At 43.6% G+C, this 10,865-nt stretch overlaps 1 protein-coding gene across 3 annotated transcripts in view; it reads right to left on the reverse strand.

Moving 5' to 3' along the window:
* LOC126263072 (DNA-directed RNA polymerases I, II, and III subunit RPABC1) overlaps window positions 1-9,870 on the reverse strand; it is a 57,590-nt gene extending 47,720 nt beyond the window's left edge. Inside the window, exons 1-2 of one of the 3 annotated variants that reach the window (XM_049960058.1) lie at window positions 9,594-9,870; window positions 9,409-9,497 (exon numbers count right to left, since the gene is read on the reverse strand). In XM_049960058.1, the coding sequence (XP_049816015.1) occupies window positions 9,409-9,497; window positions 9,594-9,650 (146 nt within the window). In that variant the 5' untranslated portion in view covers window positions 9,651-9,870. The remainder of the gene's footprint in view (window positions 1-9,408; window positions 9,498-9,593) is intronic. The other 2 variants (XM_049960060.1, XM_049960059.1) reach the window with 2 other exon arrangements.
* Window positions 9,871-10,865: the final 995 nt, after the last annotated feature.

Below are 10,865 nucleotides of genomic sequence, written 5' to 3' on the forward strand. Positions count from 1 at the left end.
CAGACAGTGGAGAGCACTCTCGCTTAAGCTGACTGAGGTGAGGTAGCCAAGTCAATCGGGTGTCGAAAACCAGTCCTAAGAATCGGTACACCTGCACTACAGTGAGTGGATCATCATTAAGATAAAGTTCAGGTTCCGGATGAATGGTACAATGCAGAAAGAAGTGCACGACACATGACTTCGCGGCTGAAAACTGGAAGCCGTGGGCTAGAGCCCTTGACTGGGCCTTGAGAATGGCTCCCTGTAGCCGCAGCTCAGCAACAGTACTGGAGGAGCAATACAATATGCAGAGTTATCCGCATACAGAGAAGGGGAGACCGACGACCCTTCAGCTGCTGCTTATGGCCACTAAAACTTAAGATACACTCAATACAGAACCCTGCGGAATGCCATCCTCCTGAACACAGGGGGGGACTATAGGAGGACCAACTTGGAAATGGAAAGGATGGGGCAAAAGGAAATTTTGGATAAAAATAGGGGGCGGGTCTCAAAGACCCCACTCGTACATTGTGGCAATGATATGATGTCACCAGGTCGTGTCATACGCTTTTTGTAAATCAAAAATGATGGCAACAAGGTGTTGGCATCTGGAAAAGGCTGTTCGGATGGCAAACTTGAGGCACACAAGATTATCAGTGGTGGAGCGACCCTGGCTGAAGCCACCCTAACATGGAGCCAGTAGGCCACATGACTCCAGGACCAAAGCCAACCCCTGACACACCAGATGTTCCAGCAGCTTACAGAGAATGTTGGCTAGGCTGATGGCCGATAGCTATCCACATCAAGCAAATGTTTACCGAATTTTAGCACCGGGATGATAGTGCTCTCCCACCATCGCGATGGAAAGATGCCATCGCACCAGATCCAGTTGAAGATGACGAGGAGTTATTGTTTGCAGTCAGACAAGAGATGTTTACCTATCTGATTTTGGATCTGATCTGGCCCAGGAGCTGTGTCTGGGCAATGTGCAAGGGTGCTGAGGAGCTCCCACTCTGTAAATGTGGCGTTATAGGGTTCAATGTGACGTCTAGTGAATGAGAGGACTTTCCTTTCCATCCACCGTTTGTGGGTGCGAAAGGCTGGGTAACCCCCCCCCCCCCCCCGACACAGAGGCTCGAGCATAGTGCTCAGCAATCATGTTTGCGTCGGTAGAGAGCATGCCATTGATCTTAACGCCAGGGACACCTGTTGGGATCTGGTACCCAAAAAGATGTCTGCCCTTCGCCCAGACTTGGGAAGGAGACATATGGCACCCAATGTCAACACGTACCTCTACCAACACTCCTGTTTCCGTCGTTTTATAAGCAGGCGAACATGGGCACGGAGCCGCTTAAAGGCTATTAGGTGCTCCCAGAAAGGGTGCCACTGATGTCGCTGTAGAGCTCACCAACGCTCTTTAATCTCCTCAGCAACTTCTGGCAACCACCAAGGGACTGTCTTTCACCGGGGGCACCATAAAGAACGAGGGATCGCGTTTTCCGCTGCAGAAATTATCGTTGTAGTGACCTGCTCAATCACAACATTCATGGCACCACATGGGGGAGATTCAACAGTGACAGCAGAGGTGAAAGCTACCCAGTCTGCCTTGTTTAATGCCCATCTGGGTAGGCGTCTGTGTGCATGATGCCGGAGGAGTGACAGGAAGATGGGCTAGTGGTCACTACCACACAGGCCGTTATGTGCTCTCCAGTGGATAGTGGGAGGAGTCCTGGGCTGCAAATTGATAAATCAATGGCCGAGTAACCACCATCAGCCACACTGAAATGTGTGGGGGCCCCCATATTTAAGAGGCAGAGGTCGAGTTGGGACAGTAAATTTTTGACATCTTTGCCACGGCCAGTAAGCATGGTGCTACCTCACAAGGGGTTTTGGGCGTTAAAACCTCCCAAAATTAGGAAAGGCTTAGGGAGTTGATCAATCAGTGCAGCCAATACATTCAGTGATACCGCACCATCTGGAGGGAGATACACGTTGCACAGTTATTTCCTGCATCATCCGTATCCTGACAACCACAGCTTCAGTAGTAGTTTGAAGGGGCACAGGTTCACTACATACCAAGTTCAGGACATAGATGCAACATCCACCTCACACTATTATATTCGCTATGGTTCTTGTAATATCCCCTGTAGCCGCAAGGGCAGGGGTCAGCGTTGCCGGGAACCAGGTTTCCTGGAGGGCAACGCAGAAAGCAGGTGTACAGCTTAACAGTTGCCATAGCTAAGCCAGGTGGTGGAAAGAACCGCCACAATTCCACTGGAGGATGATGTGATCGTGAGACTGGGAAGGCACGAAATAATCAGGTAGTCTACGCCTCAGGGTCACCTGCTGCCACCGACTTATTTCCTGAACAGGCTATATCCACTGTCTGAGGGTCTGGCGAAATCTAGATCCTCAGCAGACACCAGAATCTTCACATCATCCTCAGACGCAGAGCTTGTAAGCAGCAGTGGTGTGGGTGCCACAGCAATTCCCTTGATCTTGGGTGTCTTCTTACTGGACTTCTCTCACTGATCCTTGGGTTTCTCTGGCTGGGAGGCCTTCGTTGATTCAGTCTCCAGGACAGCGGGTGTTATCATTCCCATGAGCAAAAACCTGTGAAGGAAGTGACCCAAGGGACCCATTACCCATTCCTAGGGAGAGCAGTCAGTGGGGGCTGGGGGGTGGGAGGGGGGGGACACAGTGCTCCCGAGGTAGGTGGTGCGGGAGCAACAGAAGAGGGAAGTGCCCCCCCCACCGGGACAGGTGTAGTCTTCTGACTCAGAGCCGACTGGAACTGATGGGGCTACAACTGTTCTCGTAGCGGCAACATAAGAGAAGGTCATAGCCACAGGATGTAGGCACTCAAATTTCCTCTTGGCCTTAGTGTAGGTCAGTCGGTCCAGAGTCTGGTATTCCATGATTTTCCTTTCTCGCTGTAAAATCCTGCAGTCTGGTTAGCAAGGGGAATGATGCTCTCCGCAGTTTACGCAGAAGTGACATGGGGCACATGGAGTATTGGGATGGGATGGTCATCCGCATTCTCGACATTTGATGCTGAAAGTACAGCGGGAAGACATATGGCCGAACTTCCAGCACTTAAAGCACCGCATTGGGGGAGGGGTATTTGTCTTGGCATCACAGCGGTGGACCGTCACCTTGACCTTCTCAGGTAATGTATCACCCTCAAAGGCAAAGATGAAGGCACCGGTGGCAACCTGATTATCCCTCGGACCCCAATGGACGTGCCAAACGAAATGAACTCCTCGTCATTCCAAGTTGGCGCACAGATCTTCGTCACACTGTAAAAGAAGGTCCCTGTGGAATATAATACCCTGCACCATATTTAAGCTCTTATAAGGCATGATGGTAAAGGAAAAATCCCCTGGCTTGTCACAAGTGAGTAATGCCCATGGCTCGACACAGGAAAAGCCCTCCACCTCCCCAAACTTGTCCTCTAAATGCTCTATAAAAAACAGGCTGTATCAAGACAAAGGAGTCCCCATCAGCTCTTGTACATACGAGGTACTGGGGTGAATAATAAGGTTCACTGCCATCCTTAGCCTGGCGTTGCTCCCATGGTGTGGCTAGGGAGGGGAACGATGTAGGATCATACTTCCTTGCACTGTACTGAGACTTGGAACGCTTAGAGACTGCTGGCATTTGTGTGTCATCCGCCCTGATGCCACCCACTCCAACCAGGGGTCCTCCCCACGGGCCCCACCCAGCTGCAGCAAAGGCCACCTGGTAGGATGGACATCTACTCCTTGGCATATGTGGGGAGTTGAAGGCGCAGGCATCAGCAGAGCGATCCGTTTGTAGTCAGGGGGCTGCAACAAACAGGGTACATGGCGGCTGCACCACAATGGACTGGCTACCGTGCTGGATATGAGGTGCAAAGAATTCCATGATCATTGTCAGCACAGAAAACGAAACTGCATAGTGGGCGGAGGAAAACACACCCAGGAAGGTGTCCTCGCTCAAGAGATGAAGGATGAGCGGGAATGCAATGCCATGATGAGTAAGTGGGCTAAAGATCTAAATACACGATGGACATGATACACCATGTAAGACACCCTTCCCCAATTGGCTTGCTATTCAGGAAAATTTTGAAAAATGGGGGGTCACAAGCTACAGGGGACCATCACATAAAGACCCAAATGTGTGAGACTCCTTTTAGTTGCCTCTTACAACAGGCAAAAATACCTCGGGCCTATTCTAACCCCTGGTCCCACACGGGAGGGGGTTCTCCTGTAATATACGGTATACATCGAAGTTTCTCCATACCTTAGATCATGTACAGACCCAGGTCACAAAGCATCAACACTAGTGAACATTTCACTGTTATCAAATGTAGCCTGCACATTTACAGAAGGAAAGCCATTCTGACTAACCTATTTGTCTCCATGTGCAGAAGGTTTGATTATTGCGAGGGCCTCCACTGCTCCTGAAAACTGATATCTAAACTGAAACTTAACTTTTGTTGCTTTTAGTTCATTTATGTCTCTGAAATTTGATCAACAGTGCTTTTCTGTTAACCTGCTTTAAGACATATGAGAATGTCAGTGATTTAGTACTCCCAAGTTTTCTCCTACACCAGCCTGAAATCCCACATCTCCTAAATAGCACAATTTCTATCATTTTACAGTTGTTGGAAAGAGCGCCTCCTCTTCTTTCATGAGTTTCTGGAAGAAAGTGATTCCCGGTGAAGTGATGTTTCCACTGTCAAATCTATGTAAACTTTTACTGTTCTTTTCTTCCTTCGTGCTACATGTATCTTTTTTTGCCTTTCAAGAACAATAAATTCTGCCATTTTCACTAAAATCATTCAATAACTCAACCACAACACAACTTACTCAACTCAAAGTATGCCATAAATCTCACTTCAAAAAACAGAGAATGTTCTTCGCTTGTGAGAAACATCTCTGGTTTTATTCATATGAAATTGGAGAAAGTTCTACATTTTGAGCAACTTCTCTCACCCTTTTACTCGCACCGAACTTTCTCAGGTGAAGTATATTCAACGACTCATTTTATTCGTCTGAACCTGAGAATATTCTCTGAAACTCTAAGTGTAATGTACAATCCACATTTTATTTATACGACCCGGTATGTCCTCGATCAAACCATTAACACTCAGTTCTGTTCTGCAGCACCCGAAAAATGTCTGAAAATCACCCTCCCAACAGAACAGCCTCCAAGACCCAGAAATCAATGCAAGAATGTAGGAAAAAACAATTGCCACTTACCGCAAAGGTGACACGTCAAGTTGCAGACAGGCACAATTAAAAGACACTCACATGTAGCTTTCGACCCAAGATGCTAGAGTTGGCAGTCGTGTATTTATGACCTGTGCAAGCGGGTGAACGGAAGCATCCAACTCGACCCGTCTGCTTTGACCCGCGACATAAGGTGTGTGTGACATCACAATGGCGCGGAGTCTAGTTAGTGAGATTGGCGTGTTTGTAGGTGTCATTTTGATGTGATCAGTGGTGCTCTCTGGTGGTGTGTTTATGTGCTGTGAGTTAGGTGATGTTTCTGGTTTAGTCTGCGTGTGTGGCGTGTTTATAGATGGCATATTGTTGCGGTCGGTGGTTCTCTCTGGTGGTGTGTTTATGGGTAGCGTGTTATGTGGGGTATGGGGATCATTTGCATTGTAGCATTGCACGTGTGTGGTATCGGTGGTGACTGTGCTTTCAGCTGAATATTTGTCAGTGATATAACGATTTTGGTTTTGTTATTTCAACATTATTGTAGCTTTTTCTGTTCGTCATGTGTGAATTTTGGTAAATTGCTTTGTTTATGTCTTTGGTAGGTATGGATATGACTGACATGGTCAACAGTTTTGTTTTCGGCTGTCTGTGATGATGGGGGACACTGTGTTGTCTCTAATAAAATTTCTTCAGCTATTCGACCTGTTGGCTGAAGTCGTGGAGTGTTCAGTGTGTCGTGAAGAAACGAGGCTTACTAAAGTTCCGGCGTCTCGGACCAGGGATGTGGAGATGTCTTAAGGATAACAGGTCAAGGGAAGTGTTCGATTCCAATTTTGATTTTAAAGGTGTTCTTTTTGTGGTAGGATAAGGTGTGGTGGTGAAATTTATGAGATCTGTAGTGTGGTATCGGTTGTTTTTGTTGACCTAATTAGGTCAAGGGAAGTGATAGATTCCAGTCGATTTTGTGTGTAGTTGAATTTGTAAAGGTTGTGGGGTCTTGTTATTTTAGTGTTTTTTTGTCGTTTGGTGTAGTGGCATGTGTTATATTTAGTTTGTCCCCACCCAAAAACCCCAAATTTCCTCCACTTGTCCCTTTAGTTTCATTATATTTTTGGAGGAATATCTGTTTGGTGGTTTTTCGAACTACTTTCATGTTTGTTATGTTTCTGTGATGACGTCATAGGAGCGGTATGGGAGTTGTGAATGGTCATTTCCGCCATATTGGTGACATCATTGGTCAAAGCAGAGGGGTGGAATCTGATGCTCAAATTATCCCGTGCAAGCTCGCGTGTGCATGTGAATGTTGTGTGCACGTCTCTTTACTAAGGCTGTAAAAGCAATCCATATGTGAGTCTTTGCCTACATTGTAGATATTCTTACCTGGAGTTTCCCAAACCAACACAAGAGCCATCCATCCCATACTTCCTTCTACCAAACCATTATATGTCAACTTACACTACAACCCTAGGCTCCCCAACTCCTCCCTACACTTCACAAAATTCTCTACAAAATGAATACCAATCCAAAACATTTCAAGCACTCATTCCAGTCTCATGTACACAGAAATGAAATGAACAACGATAACAAAAACAGTGTCATTAACACAATCTCTCTGACGTCCAACCTAGATTTCTTGAACCAAGTCCCTTTACACAGGGATCACCACACAGATCACATCAACTCCACCGCATATAAAAGTTCTTGGTCCAAGAGCAGGTACTCTGGTCAACTTCATGTGTTCATGACAAACATGGCAACTGATAAACTCGGCAGGGTCAACAGAAACATCCGATCTCACGCGTCGGCTTTGACCCGTGACGTAAGGGTGTTGTGGTGTGTGACGTCATTACGGCGCGGAGTTTGGTTTGTGAGTGTGGCGTGTTTGTAGATGTTGCCTCGTTGACGTTACCTTAGTAGGAGTTTTAGGGCCTGCAATATATAGTTTACCTTTTTACTGTACTTTTTGTTTTAACGTCGTCTATGAGGCTTTTATCAGTTTGCCATTAGATTGTTCAATCTTTATGGTCTATATGTTTTGTCGCTACTCGTTATGTCTAATGAATCAATATTGTTTTTTTCTTTTTTTTTGTTTCTTTTTTTTATCTTTTGATTGACCTACACATTGATCTGTAGCGTAGCCCTGAATACGAGGTTAGGTTGGGAGGTTTTTTTTGGCGGGGGGGGGGGGGGGGGGGGGGTCAGGGGGGGGGTCAGGGGGGGGGGGCGCAGCCCCCCCCTGCCTAGCCTTGAGTACCACTTGTTTATTATTATCTTTGTTTGCTATCAATGTTAGCAGATTGTTCTTGTGAAACCTTTGTGTGTGTTGTTTTTCTATGTGTTTTCGTCTTTGTGATACGTATGCAACGTTTCTATATCCGCCATATTGGAATTGTCGTTTCCGCTATATTTGTGATGTCATGGGTCAAAGCCGACGGGTTAGATCGGACGCTTCCGTATTTCCACTCGGCAATCAAGGCGAAACCCTGCAAAAACTTTATAGTACTCATGCCTTCCCCCAATGCAACCAGCAACAAATGACTTGTAAACTTTTCCATCACACTCAGTACTACCAAAAAACATAAAAACACTATCAAATTTCAGCCTACAAGAAAAAAAAAAAAAAAAAAGAGACTAATAATACCTAATACAGGTATAAACCTCTAACCCCGAACATACGAAATCAAAGTAACTCACTAGAAAAGCACCACACTATTGCAACCACAACTTAACACAATGACCAAACAAAGTCATTACCATACCTAACACAAAACTTCAAAACATGAACATCCAACACAAGGGTACACCACCAAACTTTACAGCATGACATATGCAAACACGAACCCTCGAAAACACAGTGCCATTATGACATCACACCATACAACACACTTACATCATAGCCTAGGTTAAATCAGATGGGTGGAATCAGACCCCTCATCTGGTCCTAATTTAATCCAATTTCTTCCATACTTCGCATCAACAACACACAAACTGTCCCTTTTTACCAGCCCAGAAAAGTTGTCAATGTGATGGAATAGATTAGCAAGACATATTAAAGTTACACATGAATAGAAAAATCTAGTGCTTATTCCAACTAGGTCTTAGGTACTTCAAAACGGTACAACAGAAAAAAAAATCTCAAAGAAAGATAAAATTAGGGACCAATTCTCTGAAATTTCCGTGTCACTACTGGCAATAAACATCCTTCGACAAAGAGAAACTGCAGGATGATGTGAACTACAACCCAGTGTTTGTCATCAACCTGCAAAATATACATATTTATAAAAAGAATTTTGGGGCTGGTAATACTCTGTGAATGAATCTTAAGTACACATATCATCTGTACATGCTTGGAGTTCATATGTTGGTGGCCAAACTAAAAACTTCCCAACTTGCTGTTTTTCTTTCAGGGGCAAATAGGCATTTCATTTTGCTAGAAAAACAGTAAGTATTTGGAAGCAAGTTACTCACAAACAAACCACACGAGAAATTAAACAGTGTGACAAGAGCTAGGACAACAGGTTAGTAAATACCTACTAAAGAGGGTGGCAAACACCAAACAGCTTCCCCAACTGGCATAACTTTACACAATAGCAAGAAAAATAATATTAAGAAGTGTTAAAAAGAGACTAGCAAACAATCTGTAACACCAGTACAGACTTGAAGCACAATCCATAATGTGAAGAAGTGCTAGTTTTCGAAAATTGACACGTACAGCCCAGAAAAGCCTGATTACAAACTGGTAAAATCTTTTACAGGCACTGAAGTATTCGATGAACTTTTCACATACATTCTCTTAGTAGTTTTCTTAATGCAACACCTGTGGGATGAAAAACGATATCATCGAAATCTCTAAGTTTCATTTTCCTCCTTACAACTAACTACTATACAAAGGTTAGTGAACCATTAACTACCATACCGACAGAGGTCAAATAAAAGCAGAGCTTTTGCTTTTGAAACTGTTCCGTAACTACTATTTTAAATGCTTTTCACTGAGCCTTTCTTTGTTCAGTTCGCTGGTTATACTACAATGACCATTACCAACAACTTAAGGACCTACTTATTTTATAGGCAAACCCAATAACATATCACTTGTTGCCAAAGCACGATATTTTGAGGGCAATATACTGAAAAATTGGAATTACTTTTCAACAAGCAAATATGACACAAAATAAACCTGCTACCTAATTTAAGCTATCGGCAAGTTATAATTGTTTCTTACCTCGGTTTGTCCCCAAACTGTTCTTTGAATTGTTCCAGAGTTTGGTCCAATTCATCTTGAGTAACTAGATATCCACGATCGTGGCACAGCTACAGCAAAAAGAATTAAAAGTGAAGCGGCAGTTCAACAACACGACGTACTTCCAGTAAAACAGGTATGTTTATTCCATCAATATGAAACTTTACCTGCATAACGGTCTTTCTAACCCTCCACAATTTATAGGTTTCTGCTTCGTCATCCATTATAAATCCCTACAAAAGTAATGGCAAAAATAATGCAATACCCGCTGTCCAGCTCCTTTGGTCTTTCCACCAAAATCCCAATTCACAACACGCTTCACTGTTGACATCAGTGCTGGCAACATGAACATACCACCTAAATGAGATGCGCTAAAAATATCGCATACGCCCTACATTTTTGTAGGTGGCGTCACCAAATATAAAATTGCACTGGCGCAGTCTATGTCGCCAGAAACTATTCCTAAATAATAAGCTAGCATTGCCAATCTTTCAGCATTACTGTATCGCACAACTGCATCGAAATAATTGTACATTTCGTTAGGAGGTCGTACATACACCACATAAAAACATGCGTGTTCAGATTATTTCACGTTAAATTACTCGCATTTTAATGCTATTGATTCTTAATTTTTTTATTAGGAAATCATGTACACACATTAAATAGGGTCCATACAATTATACAACAATAACTTCATTATTTGCTTGCCTTGGGAAAAGACTTAAAAATTGATTGACTGATTTTTATTGTTGTAGAGACCTCAGAGATCATCTGAGGCATTACAAAGTCAATATTACATAGTATAAATGTTACACAAATAATTACAAAAACAAGAAAAATGTTACACAATATAAATATGGAATGCATGATCATCATCATCTTCCTCCTCTCGAGGATTAGAAACAGGGGAACTGGAAATACATGGCTGCGATTGGAACTGCGTTTCCTTAATGCTATTGCGCATGTTTGCAGTAAGAACAAATGTTTTGCATGAGCTGCTCCTTCTCACACACTGGGTGACAGGCAAACATCCATTCACTGTGGAAGCAATGAATCTACTCCTATTTTTCACTTACATAAGATTAATCTTACTAAAACCCCTTTTGCTTGCAGCAGTTGAGAGTGGAAGAAGTAAACATGAGAGCACAAACTTTGCTATGACCAGGAATTCTCTCACGCCAAATAAAGTTTTTACGTTTGGTATGTTTACCCAAAACATATCCACTTCTGAACAGTTCTTAATATTTTCCTGTATTTTTACAATAGGAAGTTTCCTCTAGACATCATCGATTTGTTGTAGCTGATTATCATCATCGAAAGGGATTATTCTTGGAAATTTTGTCGCAAGAAGTATGAGAGGAAGTTTTTTTAATGTTCTTTGTTTGAAAGAGCCCTTTTAGACTGCAAAGATGCAAGCAATGACACTAAATCCATCAGAG

Source organism: Schistocerca nitens, chromosome 6, assembly GCF_023898315.1.
Source record: "Schistocerca nitens isolate TAMUIC-IGC-003100 chromosome 6, iqSchNite1.1, whole genome shotgun sequence".
Taxonomy (NCBI): domain Eukaryota; kingdom Metazoa; phylum Arthropoda; class Insecta; order Orthoptera; family Acrididae; genus Schistocerca; species Schistocerca nitens.